General features: G+C 42.8%; 1 protein-coding gene across 1 annotated transcript in view; it reads right to left on the bottom strand.

The window, feature by feature from the left end:
• Positions 1-23,750, bottom strand: part of LOC121580164 (rab effector Noc2-like) — a 129,249-nt gene extending 105,499 nt beyond the window's left edge. The window contains exons 1-5 of the mRNA XM_045224597.1: positions 23,499-23,750; positions 17,865-17,964; positions 17,264-17,407; positions 16,957-17,086; positions 10,498-10,584 (exon numbers count right to left, since the gene is read on the bottom strand). Coding sequence (XP_045080532.1) covers positions 10,498-10,584; positions 16,957-17,086; positions 17,264-17,407; positions 17,865-17,941 — 438 coding nt within the window. The 5' untranslated portion in view covers positions 17,942-17,964; positions 23,499-23,750. The remainder of the gene's footprint in view (positions 1-10,497; positions 10,585-16,956; positions 17,087-17,263; positions 17,408-17,864; positions 17,965-23,498) is intronic.
• Positions 23,751-24,141: the final 391 nt, after the last annotated feature.

Below are 24,141 nucleotides of genomic sequence, written 5' to 3'. Positions count from 1 at the left end.
AACATGTTTGATATTTTATAATCCAGATGCATGCTTAAATAAGGAATATAGCCAATGCAGTATGTAACTGTGCTTTAATGAATGTATGTATATTATTTTTTAAGAAAGTGCCTGAGCCACGCCACCAATAGAATGAGAGGCTTCATATAGAAAAGCATTCATTACCTTTTGGAGTGGACCATATGTGACAGCTGGACGTTGAAAGATAAGGGTGGCGCAGAACTAAAATAAGTTAGGAATTTGCCATAAGGGGAGTAACTGTATATGCTATGTAAGCATGACTGTGCATTTGTGTGTGTATATAAAGGGATCTCTAAGCCAAAGAGACACAGTTGTTCCATGGAGCAGCTCGGCTTTGTTATTTGATAATAAAGTCTAAACTTTTGGATTCACAAGCTCCAGTTTCTTGAGAGATATTTTTGAGTTGACTACTTTTGAGTCAAATATTTCTACCACAACCTTCGCCCCAGTCTGAGGTCCTGAGCGCTCTGGAGCATGTTTTCATCAAGGATCTCTCTGTACATTGATCCGTTCATCTTTCCCTCGATCCTGACTAGTCTCGCAGTCCCTGCCACTGTTAAACATCTGCACAGCATGATGCTACCACCACCATGCTTCACCATAGGGATGGTGCCAGGTTTCCTCCAGACGTGACGCTTGGCATTCAGGCCAAAGACTTCAATCTTGGTTTCATCAGACCATAGAATCTTGTTTCGCATGGTCTGAGAGTCTTTAGGTGCCTTTTGGCAAAGCGGGCTGTCATGTGCCTTTTACTGAGGAGTGGCTTCCGACTGGCCACTCTACCATAAATGCCTAATTGGCGGATTGCTGCAGTGATGGTTGTCCTTCTGGAAGGTTCTCCCATCTCCACAGAGGAACTCTAGAGCTCTGTCAGAGTGACCATCGTGTTCTTGGTCATCTCCCTGACCAAGGCCCTTCTCCCCCGATTGCTCAGTTTGGCCGGAAGGCCAGCTCTAGGAAGAGTCTTGGTGGTTCCAAACTTCTTCAATTTAAGAATGATGGAATCCACTGTGTTCTTGGGGACCTTCAATGCTGCAGAAATTTTTTGGTACCCTTCACCAGATCTGTGCCTTGACACAATCCTGTCTCGGAGCTTTATGGACAATTCCTTTGACCTCATGGCTTGGTTTTTGCTCTGACATGCACTGTCAACTGTGGGACCTTATATAGACAGGTGTGTGCCTTTCAAAATAATGTCCAATCAATTGAATTTACCACAGGTGGACTCCAATCAAGTTGTACAAATATCTCAAGGATGATCAAATGAAACAGGATGCACCAGAGCTCAATTTCGAGTGTCTGAATACTTATGTACAGTGGCTTGCGAAAGTATTCACCCCCTCTTGGCATCTTTCCAATTTTGTTGCCTTACAACCTGGAATTCAAATTGATTTTGGGGGGGTTCGTATCATTTGATTTACACAACATGCCTACCACTTTGAAGATGCAAAATATTTTTGGGGTGAAACAAACAAGAAATAAAACAAAAAAACGGATAACTTGAGCGTGCATAACTATTCACCCCCCAAAGTCAATACTTTATAGAGCCACCTTTTTCAGCAATTACAGCTACAAGTCTCTTGGGGTATGTCTCTATAAGCTTGGCACATCTAGCCACTGGGATTTTTGCCCATTCTTCAAGGCAAAACTGCTCCAGCTTCTTCAAGTTGGATGGGTTCCGCTGGTGTACAGCAATCTTTAAGTCATACCACAGATTCTCAATTGGATTGATGTCTGGGCTTTGACTAGGCCATTCGAAGACATTTAAATGTTTCCCCTTAAACCACTCGAGTGTTGCTTTAGCAGTATGCTTAGGGTCATTGTCCTGCTGGAAGGTGAACCTCCATCCCAGTCTCAAATCTCTGGAGAATGAAACCAGTTGCCCTCAAGAAATTCCCTTAGCGCCATTCATCATTCCTTCAATTCTGACCAGTTTCCTAGTCCCTGCCGATGAAAAACATCCCCACAGCATGATGCTGCCACCACCATGCTTCACTGTGGGGATGGTGTCCTCGGGGTGATGAGAGGTGTTGGGTTTGCGCCAGATATAGCATTTTCCTTGATGGCCAAAAAGCTAAATTTTTGTCTCATCTGACCAGAGTACCTTCTTCCATATGTTTGGGGAGTCTCCCACATGCCTTTTGGCGAACACCAAATGTGTTTGCTTCTTTTTTTCTTTAAGCAATGGCATTTATCTGGCCACTCTTCCGTAAAGCCCAGCTCTGTGGAGTGTATGGCTTAAAAAAGTCCTACGGACAGATACTCCAATCTCCGCTGTGGAGCTTTGCAGCTCCTTCAGGGTTATCATTGGTCTCTTTGTTGCCTCTCTGATTAATGCCCTCCTTGCCTGGTCCATGAGTTTTGGTGGGCGGCCCTCTCTTGGCAGGTTTGTTGTGGTGCCATATTCTTTCAATTTTTTAAAAATGTTTTTACCCAACAATGATCTGTACTTCTCCACAGCTTTGTCCCTGACCTGTTTGGAGAGCTCCTTGGTCTTCATGGTGCCGCTTGCTTGGTGGTGTCCCTTGCTTAGTGGTGTTGCAGAATCTGGGGCCTTTCAGAACAGGTGTATACAGTGAGGGAAAAAAGTATTTGATCCCCTGCTGATTTTGTACGTTTGCCCACTGACAAAGAAATGATCAGTCTATAATTCAGGAACTTTCAATAAATTCCCTGCTTTTCCAGAAATCCTGGTTGGAGGATTCCGGATGTCCTGCTTATTCCCTCCTGATTCCGGGAATCCTCCAACCGGAATTTAGGAAAAATAAGGAATTGATAATTTCCTGAAATTTTGCAACCCTAGCCAAGTGGACCAGGAAGGGGAGATGAATGTGGCAGACAGATTGGCACTGAAAGGCGTGATCAAAAACAGAATGTCCAGGGAGAGGGTGCATGGGTTGATCAGATAGGAGGCACTTGTTAGCCCAGCCCAGCCCGGCGTGGGGGTTCATACGTCCACATGGAGGGATACACATACCCAAGCCGGGATCCCCAGGTCGTATCTGGTGCCGGAGATAAGAAGAGGACTCACACAGCAGCCAGTCAGCGACCGATCAGCTTCACCAACTGTCCAACAGGCACACTTTTCTGAAAACACCAGTCATCGTATCTGCCCAGAATTTTGATATCGGCACATCCTTATTCAAAACCATATCATAGGAGGCAATTCAAAAGCAGTTACATTAGAGAGGGAAAAAATATTTCATTGTCTACATACAAGAAATTCACATAAGATATGTGAAACATTGTTTCATTTATTAGCCGATCTTTGATAACCCATTAGGCCTACTTCTCCAATCAAATCAAGCCACCAAAGCTCTGAATGTCCTTGAATTTAGACTCAAACAAACCTCCTATTACAAGAACCCCATGATCTTGAATTATAATTTAAATAATGTTTGTGAATGTGCTTGGAGTGAATGAAAACTAACCCTCAGAGTAAGACCAGACACCGCTTCTGGATAGCCTCTGGCCCTGCTAGCACAGGATGTTGTGATAGCATCAGTCCAATTAGTCACATCTGACCAGTGTTGGCGTAGTCTCTAATCTTCTTCTTTAATGAAAACATCACATGGGAGAAGCTGACAGAGACGGAATGAGGCACAGAGACGGTCAAAGCCTCTGGGCAGTCACTGTGGCCATTATACTGGCGCGCTAGCGTCAGATAGCATCAGATGCTAGGAATGAGATGCTGCCCAGCTGCGTATCTCAATGTCATTCTCAGAGAGAGGACTGCTTACTGCTCCACTCAAACGTCTAAGGGGTATTGTTATGCACTCTGTGTTACTTTAAGCTGCTTGTAGTGATAAAACAACATCATAGTTTATCCCCAAATGCCGTACTGTCTATAAACGGACTTCGCAACATTGCTAGATGGCACAGAAAAAAACTAACATTTTGGCATTGCCTTGTTGTTATGGACAAGGCATTGTCTTGGTCAACCATAACCTCAAAGCCCACCATAAGCTGTGGTCCCTTAACACGAGGCCTCACTAACATGACACCATCCGTTATACAGGCACTCAACTGAACACATTCTAAACAAACATTTTCTCCATTCTCTAAGCTCAACATTCCTCCACCTTGACTACAGGGCGAGACAAGTTTTTAATATGATCAAATCAGAAGCTGCAAGGCAAGAATCATTTTAAGGATCATTTTCCAGAAAGAACAAACATACAGTGGTGAGTTCTACCGTATGTTGCATGAGATGAGCTTAAAAATTGATAAACTTTTGACTTATCCCTTGGAGACAAGCACTGCTCACAGCTATCACAAAGTATCTCAACTAGGCTTGGGCAATATACAGTATACCGGGGTAATTGGAAATAGCCACGGGATAGTTTTTCAACACCAACAAAACTATTTATTTGAAGTTTTTCAATATATTTTAATATTTGTAGCTACTTTTTAAGTAAATACCTGCTGTCAACTAGTGCAATACGTTAGGAGATCAAGCAGATCGTGTTCTTCATTTCTCCTGTTACATTATTTTACATTATGAAGCTTAACATATTCCCCCAGAACAGTTGAGCCAGTCACGTGTTTGTTTATAAATAGCACAACGGGAGAAAACGGGAGTAGGTGAGTCCAGCTGTGTATTGACAGGGGACGCATTTTATATTGAAAGTCAACAGTGTTTTTTTGCTTCAAGAGTAATCAGGGACTATAGTTTTCCTTCACAGAAAATACATTAGTGCAACACATTCGGCAGAAAATACACTACATGACCAAAAGTATTTTGCTACCTGCTCGTTGAACATCTCATTCCAAAATCATGGCTATGAATATGGAGTTGGTCCCCACTTTGCTGCTATAACAGCCTCCACTCTTCTGGGAAGGCTTTCCACTAGATGTTTGAAAATTGCTGCGGGGACTTGCTTCCATTCAGCCACAAGAGCATTAGTGAGGTCGGGCACTGATGTTGTGCGATTAGGCCTGGCTCGCAGTCGGCATTCCAATTTATCCCAAAGGTGTTCGATGGGGTTGAGGTCAGGGCTCTGTGCAGGCCAGTCAAGTTCTTCCACACCGATCTCGACAAACCATTTCTTTATGGACCTCGCTTTGTGCACGGGTCATTGTCATGCTGAAATAAGAAAAGGCCTTCCCCAAACTATTGCCACAAAGTTGAAAGCACAGAATCGTCTAGAATGTCATTGTATGCTGTAGCGTTAAGATTTCCCTTCACTGGAACTAAGGGGCCTAGCCCGAACCACGAAAAACAGCCCCAGACCATTACTCCTCCTCCACCAAACTTTACAGTTGGCACTATACATTGGGGCCGGTAGCGTTCTCCTGGCATCCGCCAAAACCCAGATTCGTCCAATCGGACTGGCAGATGGTGAAGCGTGATTCATCACTCCAGAGAATGTGTTTCCACTGCTCCAGAGTCCAATGGCAGCGAGCTTTACACCACTAGACGCTTGGCCTTGTGCATGGTGATCTTAGGTTTGTGTGCGGCTGCTCGGCCATGGAAACCCATTTCATGAAGCTCCCGACGAACAGTTCTTGTGCTGACGTTGCTTCCAAAGGCAGTTTGGAACTCGGTAGTGAGCATTGCAACCGAGGACAGACAATTTTTACGCGCTACGCACTTCAGCACTTGGCGGTCCCGTTCACGGCTCCTAGATGTTTCCACTTCACAATAACAGTACTTACAGCTGACCGGGGCAGCTCTAGCAGGGCAGAAATTTGACGAACTGACTTGTTGGAAAGGTGGCATCCTATGACAGTGCCACGTTGAAAGTCACTGAGCTCTTCAGTAAGCCATTCTACTGCCAAAGTTTCTATGGAGATTGCATGGCTGTGTGCTCGATTTTATACACCTGTCAGCAACGGGTGTGGCTGAAATAGCCGTATCCACTAATTTGAAGGGGTGTCCACATCCTTTTGTATAGTGTAGCTTCATTTTCATCAGATGACAACAGAAGGACTCCTGAGTGGCGCAGTGGTCTAAGGCACTGCATCGCAGTGCTAGCTGTGCCACTAGAGATCCTGGTTCGAATCCAGGCTCTGTTGTAGCCGGCCGCGACCGGGAGACCCATGGGGCGGCGCACAATTGGCCCAGCGTCGTCCAGGGTAGGGGAGGGAATGGCCGGCAGGGATGTAGCTCAGTAGAGCATGGTGTTTGCAATGCCAGGGTTGTGGGTTCGATTCCCACGGGGGGCCAGTATGAAAAAAATAATGTATGCACTAACTGTAAGTCGCTCTGGATAAGAGCGTCTGCTAAATGACTCAAATGTAAGTGAAATGCTATTTGGCTGGAAGCCACACAAGTAAATGAGCTTACAATGAAAAAGCAAGGTCTTTTATACAAAAACGATGCATGGCCATCATATTTCTAATGTTTATCATAGAAAGAATGAAGCCAGCTAAATTTCCTAATGTTTTTCTTAAAGTTAATCTTGCATTTTACTGGAGAAAAGTAGACTGGCTACACTGAGAAAAGTACCAGAGAAAAGTAACTACACATCAGTCAGAGTGCAGTCTGCTGATAGAATGCCCGTTCGTAAATTCTCATCCAGTGGAGAAGTGCAACTGAAGCATAAAATGTATCTGATGCTGAACAGAAATTACAATAAGAAACATTTTAGATCTATGTTTACAAAACGCAGCAAGATATTTCTTATGCGGGAAAAATGCAGAATTCTACGTTAACGTGACCCATAAGTTTAACTTGCTAGTTATCTAAGTAAGTGGCTGAATTAATAAGGTGACGGGGCATCATACTGTGTTAGCTTTCGGCCATGTTTGAGAAGTCAAAGCCCTTTGGATGAGTTATCTGTACAGCTGCCACTGCTATCTTGATTTTCTAGAAAAAAATAATAATTCTCTGTCCTCGGCCCGTCGGTTCCTCCCCCCTTCTCTAAGCAGAGCAGGCAGGTCCGTTGCCCTAGCAAATCCAGATTCCACACAGACACAGCGTGTACACAGAGCTAGTACTGTTGTTCTTCCTTCAGACAAGCATGCGTCAAAACTTTGTTAATTTGCACAATGTCTCTCGTTCACATTTGCTTGTAAATGTCCAAACTCACCAAAAATGAAATTCGTTAGCTCCTACCTACACTCTTAGAAAAAAGGGTTACAAAAGGGTTGTTCTCTTCTCCCCATAGGATAACCATTTTTGGTTCCAGGTAGAACCCTTTTTGGTTCCAGGTAGAACTCTTTTCAATTCCATGTAGAATCCTCTGTGTAAAAGGGTTCAACATGGAACCAAAAGGGTTCTACCTGGAACCAAAAAGGGTTCTTCAAAGGATTCTCTTATGGGGACAGCCAAAGAACCCATTTAGGTTCTAGATAGCACCTTTTTTTCTAAGAGTGTAGATACAATATGTATATCTTTATGAGCTAGATTGCCTGTCTTTGCAATTCGTTTATTTTTCATTGTGCTCGTTAGCATATTTAGCCTCCATGGAAATTCACTATTACTTGTGCAAATGTTATTAGCATTCTGGTAATACATGCCCAATAAGCTTTTTTTGCCCCCCCCCCCCCTTGTGAACTAAACCAGTAAAACGGTAAATCCCGAGATGAGAGAAGGATGACGATATGAAAATCTGGATACCGCCCAACCCTAATCTTAACACTAGTCTGTGACAAAGTGTGAGAGAGAGAGAGAAAGAGAGTGGAGTTGACAAAATAGAACTGAGGGAAAGGAAACTAAACTCAGGAGGGGCGCCTCCACAGAGGCATGTCAGCCCAAGCCCAAATCCGACTGAAGACAGCCATTTTGAGTAAGCACTGCCATCATCTAAAGAAGGTCGATAAGGTGTCCTGTCAAACAATGCCTTTTAGACGGTGACTATCTGTGGAAGCAGATTCACAGCAGAGGGGAATGAAAAATGAAGACTGCCTTTCGAGGCACAGTGTGTGGTTAAAACATTTGGCAATGAAAAACATTTGCAAATTTGTACATAAACGTCTTTACGGTACAGTGCCCTCTCTCAATCCTCAATTCTGCACAGCCGTGGAATTATTCATGAGCTTTTGTGATTTCTCTGCTAAAACTCACAGCGTCCTTATTTTCCCTCCACCTCCCCTATTAAAGTCAGGGATGCCTGGTGATCCATATGTCAACATGGAGGAAATGAAACGAACAAAGGCGGCCTACCTGAAACCAAGAAGTTCTGTGCTGTACGGTAATAATAGATCTGGGTCGTCAATTCAGAGGCTCCATCTAAACAGCTTTTTGGGGGCACTACTGTGATATGGCTTTCCATGAGGGGAAAGTTGCAAATTACTTGAATAATCTGGATATAGGCCTACATATGGTAATATTACACAGTTCAGATGTTCAATTACTCAGAGAAATGCCTCCACACATGAAACAGGCTAACCAATAAACTCCTCCTTGAGAGAGGCCAATGAAAAGAGTCCTATAGTATAGTGAATGAATATAGTCCATTGACTGCTGTTCCTGTAATTTCCAAAATGGTGTTCGGCTTGAATGACAACCAACAGTAAAGCTGAAATAATGCACATCCATTTTGTCTATGGCCAGGTATCAAGATCCTGATCCATGATTGATATATGCAGGAGGAGAAAATGACAGGACTAAATGGCAGAACACCTTTGAAAGGCGTACCTTGAAGGGTCTAGAATGCTCCATTTCGTTAATACAGTGCTGGCACATTCCTCAAAAAAACCTGTCATTTCAAACACATTTATCGCTCATTGAATCAGCATTACAGGTACATTTCCATAATCCAAAAGATGAATATGGGGATACAAGGCCATTGGCCCTACTTCCCAACGAATAAGCACCTCCGTGATTCCTCCACACTGCCATGATAATGCGAACTTAAACGCCACACAGCTAATGCACCCAACATGTGAGGTCATATCTTCAACTCTTCATGAAGTCACGATGCGTCTCATCTGGTGCCACGAATCACGAGACGAGGCAAGAGCTTCATGCCTTTCTCCCACAATCAGGCTCTTGTGCATTGTAAACAACACTGTGGTGAGACGCCCATCCAGATCCTGCCTGCCCTGCTGATGACCACTGGGCGCCAAAATCAAGCCCTGAGAGAAACCTTATCCCTGGAGAAGCCAACTTGCAGCACTCTGTCTGAAGTCTGTCAGCTAGCTACAGCCCTGTGGGACGACAGACAGCTACTTCACTGAACAAAAAAATTAACGCCGCATGTAAAGTGTTGGTCCCATGTTTCATGAGCTGAAATAAAAGATCCCAGAAATGTTCCATATGCACAAAAAGCTTATTTCTCTCAAATGTTGTGCACAAATGTGTTTACGTCCCTGTTAGTGAGCATTTCTCCTTTGCCAAGATCATCCATCCACCTGACAGGTGTGGCATATCAAAAAGCTAATTAAACAGCATGATCATTACACAGGTGCACCTTGTGTTGGAGACAATGAAAGGCCACTCTAAAATGTGCAGTTTTGTCACACAACACAATGCCACAGATGTCTCAAGTTTTGAGGAGAGTGCAATTGGCAGTTGACTGCAGCAATGTCCACCAGAGCTGTTGCCAGATAATTTAATGTTCATTTCTCTTCCATAAGCAGTCTCCAACAACGTTTTAGAGAATTTGGCAGTACGTCCAACCGGCATCACAACTGCAGACCACGTGTATGGCGTCGTGTGGGTGAGCGGTTTGCTGATGTCAACGTTGTGAACATCAGCACTCACTAACTGTAAGTCGCTCTGGATAAGAGCGTCTGCTAAAATGACAAAAAATTTAACAAAATGTAAACAGAGTGCCCCATGGTGACGGTGGGGTTATGGTATGGGCAGGCAGGCATAAACCATGGACAATGAACACAATTTCATTTTATCTATGTCAATTTGAATGCACAAAAATACCGTGACGAGATCCTGAGGCCCATTGTGAGGCCCATTTTTTAAAAAGGTATCTGTGACCACCATATGCATATCTGTATTCCCAGTCATGTGAAATGCATAGATTAGGGCCTAATTTATTTATTTCAATTGACTGAATTCCTCATATGAACTGTAGCGCAGTAAAATCAATGAAATCGTTGCATGTTGCATTTATATTTTTGTTCAGTATACATCACAGGAGGCTGCTGAGGGGAGGACGACTCATAATAATGGCTGGAACGGTACAAATGGAATGGCATCAAACATCTGGAAACCATGGAAACCATGTGTTTGATACCATTCCACTCCAGTCAATACCAGGAGCCCATTCTCCCCAATTAAGGTGCCACCAACCTCCTGTGGTATACATTGTCTCTGGCTGCTGCTGCTAAGCTACTTCCATTAAATTATACTGTTTTGCTTCTGCATTTTCATTGCACTTTTCTCAAACTGAAAGTGGTCACTGAATGGGGTAACCCCCTTATAAATATATAGGACTTTATCACCACAATGGGAAGCATCCATCTGGTACAGAATGTGAATAGTAATTTGGAGAATGATCAAAAAGCTGTTTTCATGTAGTTGCCAGTTGATCTGCAGATGGGCTATCCAGTTGTAAGGATGTTGGTTACCTCTCTGTCTTCACTGCAGATCTTGCACAGCCACTGAGTTCTCTTCTGACTGCACTGGGTCTCTATGCCACACTTAGTGCACACTTTCTGTAAGAGAGAGAGAATAACGTTTTTTAAATAAGACCCGATTTTGAATTGACCATGAGTGGCGTACTGAGTAATGTGGACAAAACACAAAAAGGTTATACAATACTTATATATACACTGTAATATGTATTATATACTGTAAGTTCTAAAAGGTAATATAAATACTTAGCTATAAAGTTAAGTTGTTGCACTTTGCCGCTGTCTTTTGTAACAGTAAAAAAAGCACATGATAATTTTACAGTTTGGCTTGAATTACTATGCAATTTCATACAAATTGCAATGTTCCATATTGAAATTGAAAACAGTCAGTGCCAAGTGAAAAACTTTTAGCAAGTCCAACAACTTCATAAAACTGGAGAGTCCCTGATAATATATATTCTGCAATAATGAAATGAAGGTCAATAAATATAAAGCTTTTGAAAGGACACTTCTTTTTTTATATTGTTCAAAGAACAAAACAGAATAAAATCACTGATATTCGATTCTAGAGTACCATCAATAGTTAGTGTTGGAAATTTGCTGAGCCATCACAGCCAAGTTTGTGACATTGAAAAGTTCACAGAAAAGTCACTGTGACACATTATGTATTTCCATGATGTCAAGTCATTGCACAACTCAACACAACACTGCTCCACCTCCTCCCACCACAAATAAAGTGGGTGAGTCATGTCAACATGCAGACTTCTGCTGAATTTCAAATGGGCTCTAGCCCCTACACACTAGGAACTTCTGAAGACAGCTTCCTTCTGCATTCTGAATGGCTGGCTGGGTGTAGTTTTCATCATATTGCATAAATCTATCCAGTCCTCTCCGATCTACAGCAGTGGCTAGGGAGTAAGGGCTAAGGGATTGACTTGGAACTGAGCATTAATACAATCATCAGAAACATATTTGTAAATGTTGAAAGTGCGTGGGAGACGGAGAGAAACAAAACGGAGCAGTTTGAGGCCATGTGGTGGAGAGTGATGCGGGCGCTGGAGATAGTGGTGTGAGCAGGTGGGTCTGAGCAGGGGTGATGTTGTGGATGTTTGTGTGAGTCTGTATGTTGTCATTTGTATGCGCATGTTTTGTATTGTTTAAAAAATAAGAAATACATTATCTTACAAAAAGAAAGGAAACATTTGTATGTCCCTAGAGAGCAACAAAACATGGAGCTAGCTCTTCAATGTGTTCACCTAGCGTAGCCTTTGACAAAGCGAGAGCTTGGTCGGATGCAGCAGTGTAAAAACCATCCAATTACGTTACCTTAAGAATCGATTTGGAAGCAGGGTTGATTATGTAAAGCAAGCATTTCGCTACACCCACAATAACATCTGCTAAATATGTGTATGTGACCAATAACATTTGATTTGATTTGAAAAAGTCACAGGAAGGAAGCTTTAATCAAGCCTTACGCAATGGAGGAGAGAGCTTGGCTGAAGTGCTCATAATTGTCTTTCCTGAAGTAGCTCAGTATTTTTTATCAGAGAGAGAGTAGAATATCTGGGTCTCCACCTCCTTAGATCAAACATTTTTGGTAAACTGCCATCAGCTAAAATAAACTGTGACACATCTGCCTCAATTGTCTCTTGTAACAGAATGTGAATATAAATGCTTTATTATGCCAAAAAGCTGTCCAGCGCACGTAGGATTTGCTTCTGGGGTCCAGGATAACTGGCTCAAAGACGCCTGACCATAGCCATCTCATCTGTACTCTAGCTAGAGCATAGTCTGATGGATGTGTACACCTGTCAGTTCACACCCAGAGCACGTCTTCATCTGAAGACTCTACACAGTCACCTAGCGACCAATACATCAGTCTACCTTCCAATTACATACTAACAAATCTGGGCTATGTGTTTAGACTGGGGGCATTTATTGACAAGACTATAAAAAGTCAACAAGTAGTAGATATGCAAACACATGTACATATTACCTCAATTACCTCGACTAACCGGTGCCCCCACACAATGACTCGGTACCGGTACCCCCTGTATAGCCTCGCTATTGTTATTTTTACTGCTGCTCTTTAATTATTTGTTACTAATATTTCGTATTATTTTATATTGTATTTTTTGGTGTGATTCTTTTTGGTATTCTTTCTTAAAACTGCATTGCTGGTTAAGGGCTTGTAAGTAAGCATTTCACTGTAAGGTCTACACATGTTGTATTCGGCGCATATAAATGTGACATAGAAATATGTATCTCTACTGTGGGGAATTCCGTTTTTCTTTACTGAGTAAGCAGTAGCTTACTTCATAAGAGAAGTTGAAAGGAAAACGTAACAAGTCTAAAATCACAGTGTGTCAATGTCAATGACCTAAAGTGTGTGTGGTGTTATACTGAGACAGATTCCACCGCTCCCACACCTGAAGCGAACTGAGGGTCATATCAAATCAACGTTTATTTGTCACATACACAGATTAGCAGATGTTAAAGCGGGTGCAGCGAAATGCTTATGTTTCTAGCTCCAGCAGTGCAGTAAATGTCTAACAGTATTATACTAATACAGAAATAAAAATAAAAATAACTTTTTTTAAACATAATAACTAGAAATTAAGAAATATCAGAATGAGCAATATCAAAATGAGCAATGTCAAGAGTCCGGAATATAAATACGTGGTGTGTATAGACAGTATGGACAATAAAGAAGTAGGAAAAGGTATGTACAGCAGTAGTTATATAGGATGAGCTATGTACATATAAAGTGAGTAATCAATGAGCTTAATTTCTCAGAGATCAAATGCCATTTCAACAAAATAATGTTGCAGGAATAGCAATCATATCTGTTTATTAAACGATTTCAGAACAACAAACATTTACGTAAACATTATTAAAGTGACCAGTGTTCAATGACTCTATATACATAGGGCAGCAGTGTTTAAGGTGCAGGGTAGAGTACCAGGCGGTAGCCGGCTAGTGACAGTGTCTAAGGTGCAGGGTAGAGTACCAGGCGGTAGCCGGCTAGTAACAGTGTCTAAGGTGCAGGGCAGAGTACCAGGCGGTAGCCGGCTAGTAACAGTGTCTAAGGTGCAGGGTAGAGTACTGGGCGGTACCCAGCTAGTGACAGTGTCTAAGGTGCAGGGTAGAGTACCAGGCGGTAGCCGGCTAGAAACAGTGTCTAAGGTGCAGGGCAGAGTACCAGGCGGTAGCCGGCTAGTGACAGTGTCTAAGGTGCAGGGCAGAGTACCAGGCGGTAGCCGGCTAGTAACAGTGTCTAAGGTGCAGGGTAGAGTACCAGGCGGTAGCCGGCTAGTGACAGTGTCTAAGGTGCAGGGCAGAGTACCAGGCGGTAGCCGGCTAGTAACAGTGTCTAAGGTGCAGGGCAGAGTACCAGGCGGTAGCCGGCTAGTAACAGTGTCTAAGGGGCAGAGTACCAGGCGGTAGCCGGCTAGTAACAGTGTCTAAGGTGCAGGGCAGAGTACCAGACGGTAGCCGGCTAGTAACAGTGTCTAAGGTGCAGGGCAGAGTACCAGGCGGTAGCCGGCTAGTAACAGTGTCTAAGGTGCAGGGTAGAGTACCAGGCGGTAGCCGGCTAGTAACAGTGTCTAAGGTGCAGGGTAGAGTACCAGGCGGTAGCCGGCTAGTGACAGTGTCTAAGGTGCAGGGTAGAGTACCAGGCGGTAGCCGGCTAGTAACAGTGTCTAAGGTGCAGGGCAGAGTACCAGGCGGTAGCCGGCTAGTGACAGTGTCTAAGGGGCAGAGTACCAGGCGGTAGCCGGCTAGTAACAGTGTCTAAAGTGCAGGGCAGGGTACTGGGCAGAGGCCGGCTAGTAACAGTGTCTAAGGTGCAGGGCAGAGTACAAGGCGGTAGCCGGCTAGTAACAGTGTCTAAAGTGCAGGGCAGAGTACCAGGCGGTAGCCGGCTAGTAACAGTGTCTAAAGTGCAGGGCAGGGTACTGGGCGGAGGCCGGCTAGTAACAGTGTCTAAAGTGCAGGGCAGGGTACTGGGCGGAGGCCGGCTAGTAACAGTGTCTAAAGTGCAGGGCAGGGTACTGGGCGGAGGCCGGCTAGTGACTTCATTAGCTGTGTGTGTCCGTCTCCACCTAATTCCCTGGATTGGCCTATATTTGCTCTATGGCACAGCTTTACACAGTCCAACCTTTCATCATCGAGCATCACACAGTCCCTAGCAGCATACTTAAGTTTGTGATTGGACACACTTAATATACTGGATGCCTCCACACCTGTCCCTCCCAGTTTGGATGGTGAAGATATCCACATGTCCATTTCCTATGAGACTGTGAACACAGCCTGCTCTACGCTCCTCGTTTAGGGCTTTGCTGCCCTCTCCTGGGCCTTAAGTTTACTCTCTGGCGTTTCCTTCCGACAAACTTAAAACTGACCTCTCAACATTTGCTTTCATTTAGCCGAGTGATATATAAAACAGTCTAGCATAGACCACTTAAGGAGTTTGTATAACATCATGAGTAAACCATTTTGAACATATCATGCAATGTCAACAAATCTACAGAATTTTAAAGTTTTTTACAGGGACATTTGTAGGGGAATGAGTATATTCAGAAATATTTGCCAATTTGATTTGATATGTTATTTTACATAGGTTATCATAAACACTCTCGCCTTCATGCTTTAGGTAAGCAACTTAGGCATTCACATCTGAGGTCTCTGCTGCAACCCTATGGTGAAAAGTGATTACTACAAGCTGGCTATCCAGTCAAGTCCATGCTTTGGAACAGTGAATTGAATTGCTATTCACTACAATTCTACAATATTCCCCAATTATGAGTCCCATACATTCTGTTTACGTCTAATAGGCCTATGCCTTGCTTGGCGAGAGTTATTATGTTATAGACATGACAGTATCTGTTTGAGATGAGAATCCCCATTATAGGCACTATTGAACAGCAGAATGAACCCCCTCTTATCTGGTTTATACAGTCTAATACCACTTATTACATTTCCTCTCAGAGACCCACATAATCTATTTCCCCTGGGTTGTTTCATTTCCTCCCTTCTGATCTCATTACGCCCAGTGCCACTGGCCTCTAGCACATGGAGCAGAGGAGTTGGAGAGAACACTCGGAAAGGCTACTGGTCATAGGAGAAGTTCAATGGGCATCATGGCCAATATGTCAAACCCACAATATCTGTAGGAGAATACTGCAATTGTAATGATTCACGGTTATAAAGAGTAGTGAACACATCTCCTCATCAAGCCTTTAGTTGAATCAGGTGTGGTAGTGCCAGGGCAAAAACAGAAATGTTTTTAGTTTTTTTTTGTATTTCAACAAATTGATATCGGACAGAGATCTCCTGAACTAGAGCTGGTCAATATGGACAAAAAGTAATATCATGCTAAATTGACCCATTTTGCTTGACATCGTCGATAAATACAAAAACCATATTTTTTTTATGCAGTTACTTTCCATTAGCGGCGGGGCTCTAGACTAACTTTTTCCAGTGCCATCAATAAGTAAGACAATAAAAAGTTGGCATGTTCAGGGAATGCATGATTGACATTTTGATTTGCAACATTTCAAAATAGGATTCAGAATGATCAGTTATTTTTGGCTCTTTAGAGATTAATTTTCCTTAATTTTTTTTTGTGCATATTGATTTAGGCTATGTGCTACATAATTCACCACCTGATGAAGACGGTCCTCAAAACACATTAGCTAGATTACACAAACTTTAAATAGGATATTGTTGCTAGATAGCCATGTAATTGATCAAACAGTAAATGTAAAGCGGCAATCTGCAGTTCAAACAATAAAGTGAGGGATGGGGCTGGAGAAATGTAACCACTGAAATTCATAAACAGAGCTATGGATGCAAGGACTGACCATCTATCAAAAGTAAAGTTTTAACCATGTTTTGAGGCTATATAGTGTTTGCTTACAATTACCTTGCTTACAAACAATGGAGTAAATCAATCTTATATTTGGGGTTCTGATGAGGTGCAACAGTTGAACTAAGCTCATAAGGCATTTATAAGTTATATTATTCAAGAATCAATGGGTATACTGTATGTCATTAATTTAAAAGTACAAGAATGGATGTAGCAATCGCAGATTGAACCTTTAATGTCCTACAAAAACGTTCCATTGCTAGGCTACTTGATGTATTCACCCCAAATCACGTGCTCCGTTCCACCAGTGCATCATCTCAATTACATACTCTGGTTGTAAACTAGTGCCATTGCCTAATCACAAAAATGACAGATGTAAGCAAATTTGTTTGGATAAGAGGAAGGCAATGTCGTTATCAGTAATTTATCGTCCTAGCTCTATTCCCTAAAGTACTTTCAAATGCTGGGAAGAGTTACGGATTAAGAGGTTCGGATGAAAACCAAAGACACTGCAACCCTTCAGGACTGTTTGGGCCTCTGCTATAGTAGAACAGAAGAGTAGGAGGTGCGGTGGCCTTTACCTTGCAGCAGTCCTGACAGAAGACGGAGGGGGTTCCCAGGAGGCCCAGGACCTCCCCACACAGCAGGCACTGGGACAGGCCGTTTCCCATCGCACTCTTCTTCATGTTGTCCAGACGCTCCACCAGCCTCCTGGGACACACACACAGTTACAGCCTGGACACAGAGGCTAAAGTTGGCTATGTGCTGCAACTGACAGCTTAAGGATAGTCAGTCCAGATAAACTACCAGAAAGTAATGGTTTTATTCTAATATTCAATAGCATTACCAACCGTGTGTGTGTGTGGTGTGTGTGCGCACGCGTCCTACCCGATGCGGAGCTGTTCAATCTGTTCCAGCTCCTCAGCCCTGCGGATGACACTAAGGATGTTCTCCACCTCCTGCTGCTCCAGCATCTGGCTCTTCCTCTGTCGGTCTGTACAGAAGGTGTGCACAGACCAGCCCGTCTGCAGCCTGGGACACAGACACACAAGTTGCTTTACGCTGTCCATCAATTGTATTGTTTATTATTTTGTGTCATTACATGTGGCAGTGCAGGCCAAAGTGAAACATGTGATGTGACTAACACAGGCTTATGCATGCATGTATGCACACCTTACGAAAATATATATCCTGCTAGCAAAAACATCTCCTTATATGACTGCACTGCAAACAAACAAACTAGTCCACGTGCAAAATGTTGTACCAAATACATAAATATACATTAAAGTGTAAGATCAAAAGGTCACAACGGTTTTATAAAACCGAACTGCCAATGCTATCAAAAACAAATTTCAACAAAACACACACTCAGTTCTACAACAAAAACAATACAATGTGATGAAAATAATGATGGGCACAGGAATACTTTACACAACCAAAACACTTCCACATATTCAGTGAGATGGTAGAGATTTGAGTGCATACTCACTTGGCTCGAAGGGCCAGCTGCCGGTCATTGGGACAGACCCACTGATCGTTCCCTGTCCCAAACATGGCCTCCGTCATCTTTTGAGGGCTGATGACAAGGGCTGCAAAAACACATCCAGACACTCAGTCCTCCAAAATGAAAGGCTACATCCCATCTGGGAAAAATCACTGTATTTCCCCCTCTAATTGATGTTAGTTGTATATACCTGTGGCTTTTATACATAGATCGCAATAGGAAAGAAGTTTGTATGACATTATCAAAATAAGTTGATAAATGAATGAGTACTGCTTGGGAAGAAAGTGAAAACCAAACCAACAACATGATAAAAGGGACCTACAGATAATAAACTGAACAATCAGTAACCAAAGAAGGTGCAGGGTTATGTTCATGAAGAGAGGGACATAAAAGTGTGCCTCTTTCTCGGCTCTGAAGGGCAGCTAGCAGCTAACACTAGACCAGACGTCAGTTCTGGGTGGATCTTCACAGTGTAGGCAGAAATACAACAGTATCTGTTGCCAGTGACAACTTGAATAATGCTTCCTGCCTTGGGCAACAGATCGCTGTGATAGTCACGCCATCTCCATTTGTCTGCCAGACAATACATCCATTGTTTCAGTTGTTTGTGTAATATCTTCAACAGATGTGCGTATGAAATGGTCCACTCACGTGAGCCAACAACAAAATGTTATACAGTGCCTTCGGAAAGTATTCAGACCCCTTGATTTTTTCCACATTTTGTTAAGTTACATTCTTATTCTACAAACATACAAACAAATGTCATTCTCACTCTCACACTCATCACTCTACCCCATAATGACAAAGCAAAAACTGTTTTGTAGAAACTTTTGCAAATTTATAAAAAAGATATATATATATATTTTTTAAAATATTACATAAGTATTCAGACCCTTTACTCAGTACTTTGTTGAAGCACCTTTGGCAGCAGTTACAGCCTCGAGTCTTCTTGGGTATGACGCTACAAGCTTGGCACACCTGTCTTTGGGGAGTTTCTCCCATTCTTCTAAGGTTGGATGGGGAGCGTTGCTGCACAGCTATTTTCAGGTCTCTTCAGAGATGTTTGATCGGGTTCAAGTCCGGGTTCTGGCTAGGCCACTCAAGGACATTCAGAGTCTTGTCCCGAAGCCACTTCTGCGTTTTCTTGGCTGTGTGCTTAGGGTCGTTGTCCTATTGGAAGGTGAACCTTCGCCCCAGTCTGAGGTCCTGAGCGCTCTGGAGCAGTTTTTCATCAAGGATCTCTCTGTACTTTTCTCCGTTCATCTTTCGCTCGACCCTGACTAGTCTCGAAGTCCCTGCCGCTGAAAAGCATCCCCACAGCATGATGCTGCCACCACCATGCTTCACCATAGGGATGGTGCCAGGTTTCCTCCAGGCGTGACGCTTGGCATTCAGGCCAAAGAGTTCAATCTTGGTTTCATCAGACCAGAGAATCTAGTTTCTCATGGTCTGAGAGTCTTTAAGTGCCTTTTGGCAAACTCCAAGCAGGCTGTCATGTGCCTTTTACTGAGGAGTGGCTTCCGTCTGGCCACGCCACCATAAAGGCCTGATTGGTGGAGTGCTGTAGAGATGGTTGTCCTTCCAGAAGGATCTCCCATCTCCACAGAGGAACTCTGGAGCTCTGTCAGAGTGACCATCGGGTTCTTGGTCATCTCCCTGACCAAGGCCCTTCTCCCCCGATTGCTCAGTTTGGCCGGAAGGCCAGCTCTAGGAAGAGTCTTGGTGGTTCCAAACTTCTTCAATTTAAGAATGATGGAGTCCACTGTGTTCTTGGGGACCTTCAATGCTGCAGAAATGTTTTGGTACCCTTCACCAAATCTGTGCCTTGACACAATCCTGTCTCGGAGCTTTACGGACAATTCCTTTGACCTCATGGCTTGGTTTTTGCTCTGACATGCACTGTCAACTGTGGGACCTTATATAGACAGATGTGTACCTTTCCAAATCATGTCCAATAATTTGAATTTACCACAGGTGGACTCCAATCAAGTTGTAGAAACATCTCAAGGATGATCAATGGAAACAGGGTCTGAATACTTATGTAAATGTGTTTTAGAATAAGGCTGTAACGTAACAAAATGTGGAAAAACTCAAGGGGTCTGAATACTTTCCGAAGGCACTGTACATATTGTCCACAAATATGTTTTTTTCTTTTGAGTTTTTTTATTTTCTTCTTTACTTTTGGAGTGCACGAACATGTGCTACTAGCAGAACAATAATGTCCAGTAAATGGGTAGCTCCTGGAGAAACCCATTACTGATGATCATTTCAAATGGAAAAGGATGAAAGAAGGACTTCAAAAGAAAGACAATTTATATCCAAACAAACAGAAGACATTCTTGTTGGGAGCGTATTGATGTGCGTATCTTAGAGGGCAATGCAAAGGTAAAAGCACTTGTCTCTGTGAAGTAGAGCAGAGGCAGCTATTTATCACAGACCCAAACAATGAGTCACCCAGTTCTCTGGTATGTGGGCACACATGCAATCAACCATTACAGCTGATTTCACCCTGCTGGAAAATTGTTTGCTTTACTGGGTACTGTTACCAGACTATCAATAAAGAATTATAAGCACTGTGGAAAACATCTGACTACTTCCCTCATACAGGAGGACAGCACAATAACCCACATGCACACACACAACATTCATTAATTCACATTGTGTACCCTAGTTATATCATGTCAATATCCAAGTCACTGTCCTAATTTCTAAATGTTGTTGGGACACACCAAGGGTCTGAGTGCCCCACTCTCATTTGCTCGAAGAGGGGTTTATTTAAAATCATGCATTCTTTGATTCTCCTGCCTTCCCCTCTTGCTCCCACACTAACTAACACACTAGATGCAGAGCCCCTGGTGTAAAGAGTCATGCTCCCCTGCTCTAACCACACGTAGGCATACTCCCCCGGAGACCGGGGTTCAATCCCTCCACCATCCATTCAAGCTATTTTCCCCAATTGCTTGTATCCCTCTGTCATTTAAAATTAGTCTCAAAGTGAAAATACTTATGGAGGGGAATTCAAAAAAAAAAAAAAAAAAAATTGCTTTAAAAAACAACACTGATAAAACCTGTACACTGCGATGGACACACTGCGATGGACTTTTAAATGGGATTTGGGCATGATCTGACATCTGCAGAGACGTTTACAGCGAACATAATCTCCATAAAATGTCCTTTAAACGTCACTGTGTGCAGGTCGTTAATCTTTTAGATTGAATCCAATGCCGGCCTCAGGCTACATCTCAGTAGACAAAAGTAGAAACCTCTCCTTGCTTTTTCTCTTTCATTAGCACTAATCGTAAAAGACAGGGCCACAGATATCATATAGGCTTCTATGAATTGACCAGGACAGAAGCCACTTTAGACAATTTAAATATGCATTTTATGAACATGTTGCCTATTTTTTTTACTCTTTCCCTCGCTAACACTTACAACCTCCCTACCACTAATATTCTCTGGTTATAAGCCTAAAACGCCATGTCACAGCGATGCCACCGTGTCCTTTTTAATGGCTGAGCAATTAACTATATTTACTTTTCCAACCCACCTAATGGCCTTTGTTCAACACTAGTGCTTTGGCCTCAGGCCCGGCTGACTGCATTATATACGGCTTGAGCACAGCAAACAAAAACAGCAGAATTCATTAGGACACACACACGTTTACAGGCTTCAGATTGAATTTGCCAAGTCAGTGAGATTTAACTTTACATCAAGTTTCATAGTGCTCACAAACTTCCCTATTTTACCCTGTAACATCATGTACATAAACAATTTTCAAGAAGTAAATATAATATTGTCAGCTTGCTACATCAGGTAATTCAATTATGTATTTGCATACAAAGAGATATGCTCAATCTATAACACACTGCCTTGTGATGTACCTCAAACTTCAAAGTGCATTTATTGAATCCAAGGGAATAATATTTTTCCAACGAATTGGCCATAAAACAGAGCAACATTAAAGCAGTCATCATCGGCTCTTATCTGGCAGTAATACCTGACTGATTCCCAGCACACAGGTCTCAACCTAATCAAACAGTCTTTCCATTACATAAGCGACAGGGCTCTATCTAGCTCTGGGGCAATCGCTCTCTGCACCTTTTCAAGGGGAAAACCTGCCTTGGCACGAAAGCTGTTGGCAAACAGTCAAAAGAAGGGAGAGAAACTGTTTACCTGTAAAATCTCCCCCTTCATTTGAACGAGCGAGAGCAATGAGAGCCGGTTAAATCGCCTAGCTCCGGGCTAGGCCTGTGAACAAACGAAAGGCGAGAGCGAAGAAAAGGAGGAAACAGTGAAGTCTGGGGTTGAGCTCTCAGAAGTAGTTCACAGCCTGCCTGCCTTGTCTGACAGGCTGGTCACATGACAGGAGAACAATTCCCCACAGAAACATCCTGTTCCTTCCAGATTAATGCACTGTAAATCACTGATTTATAAGAGTGTCTGCTAAATGACTACTGTAAATGTAAAACAGACTACTGTGATTGACTGGGATAACAAAAGCAGTGCCATGGCTCTCCAACCGATGCAAGCCCACAGGAAAAGGCTAACACGGTTACCATTGACATGCTCTTTCCAAAAATTCTGAGAGTCTCCTTTATTTTATTTGGGGAGAGCCCTTTGTGCATAATGCAAGTAATTGAAATTAAATATGACAGTGTTGCTTTCAATTGCTGTAATTCGTCTGTTGTTGTAATTTGTATGCCCTGGCTTTAAGTCATTGAGGTTGAATGTGAACTCTACCTGAGGACCCAGACCTCTGTGATTCCAGAGGGGATGATATACAAACTATGTGTAGGCATCAAATTAACTCTAAATATATTTTGACTGAAATTAATACATTTGTTTTTGTGGCCCATTCAAAACATGCTGTTTTTAGCACATGCAACCACATAAAGCAATGCAATTGCCATCAACATTTTACCAGGTGGGATATAAAAAGTGATACAAATGTGATTCCCCACCCCCCAAAAAAATAAAAAATAAAATAATACAATGCCTACTTGCCTAGAGATCATGTGTAGCACAGATTTTACCGTCAGGCCTCTGACAGATTGCTAATCTACCTGCTTGTTTTTAGGCGATTTTAGAGTGGCGCGTTTCTAGTGACAACAACTTTACTTATACAGTCTGTCCCTACACAGGATTCCGTGTCTCTTGTGGTTTCTGTACTTGTTAATTTAGGCGGCAGGTAGCCTAGCGGTTAGACCGTTGGGCCAGTAACCGAAAGGTCGCTGGTTTGAATATCTGAGCTGACAAAGTGAAAAATCTGTCGATGTGCCCTTGAGCAAAGCACTTAACCCTAATTTGCTCCAGGGGCGCCATTCTACTATGGCTGACCCTGTAAAATAACAAATTTCACTGCACCTATCTGGTATATAAAACAAATTATGTCTTTGAGGCATTTTCTGTGCTGTAAACTATTCTTTCCAGTTCAAAAGTATTGACACGTTGCGCTCAAATCTTCAGTCAGCTATTTAATTGATGAATGAAAAGAACATCTAAAAAGGTACTTCAGGCCAAGGTGCATGTTTGTATGCATAAAGTATGTGCCATGAATTGTAGCTCATACAAAACATTGCTTTAGCTTGAAATACTATTAAGAGGTACATGTTATCTTACGTGTGTCCGGAGATAGAGGTTAATAGCGGATCCTTGAAGGTTTTCCCTTTCTCTGCTCCAGCTGCTCCTGGAACTTCACGTGAACTCGGCACAAAAACAATGAAAACATCCAATTCAGGGAGGCTTTGGAGTGGACTTCTTGTACTGTTTCCTCCTGTCAATTTATTATAAGGGATATGGGAACGACAATTTCTAGTGCCACAGGGAGCAAACGACAGGCATGCAGTGGTCTAATGTTCCCTCTGCTTCCTGGTGTCGTTTCCTTGACACAGTGGACGAGTGGTTGGGGTTATCTGGTGCCGGCTGTTCCCCCCACCCACCAGAGAAAGCCATTAGCCCACGTGTGCTCTGCTCTCCACGGCAAACAGCAGCCTCTCTCTCTGGTCTTATGGAAATGGTAGAGAGACAGAGAGAGGATTGCATGTGTTCGACCAGTGTTCTGTGGCATGATAGACATCATATTTACATGTTCCATTATAAAGCCATTGCTGTCATCATAATTGTGTATAATGCAATGATTGTATTTAGTGCCTTAAATGTATGAGCATTAAGAAATATACAGTGCATTCGGAAAGTATTCAGACCCCTTGACTTTTTCCACATTTTGTTAAGTTACAGCCTTATTCTAAAATGGATTAAATAA

This window comes from Coregonus clupeaformis, chromosome 13 (genome assembly GCF_020615455.1).
Source record: "Coregonus clupeaformis isolate EN_2021a chromosome 13, ASM2061545v1, whole genome shotgun sequence".
Lineage (NCBI taxonomy): Eukaryota > Metazoa > Chordata > Actinopteri > Salmoniformes > Salmonidae > Coregonus > Coregonus clupeaformis.
Note: the sequence above shows the minus strand (reverse complement) of the source record. Positions and strands in the feature narration are given on the sequence as shown.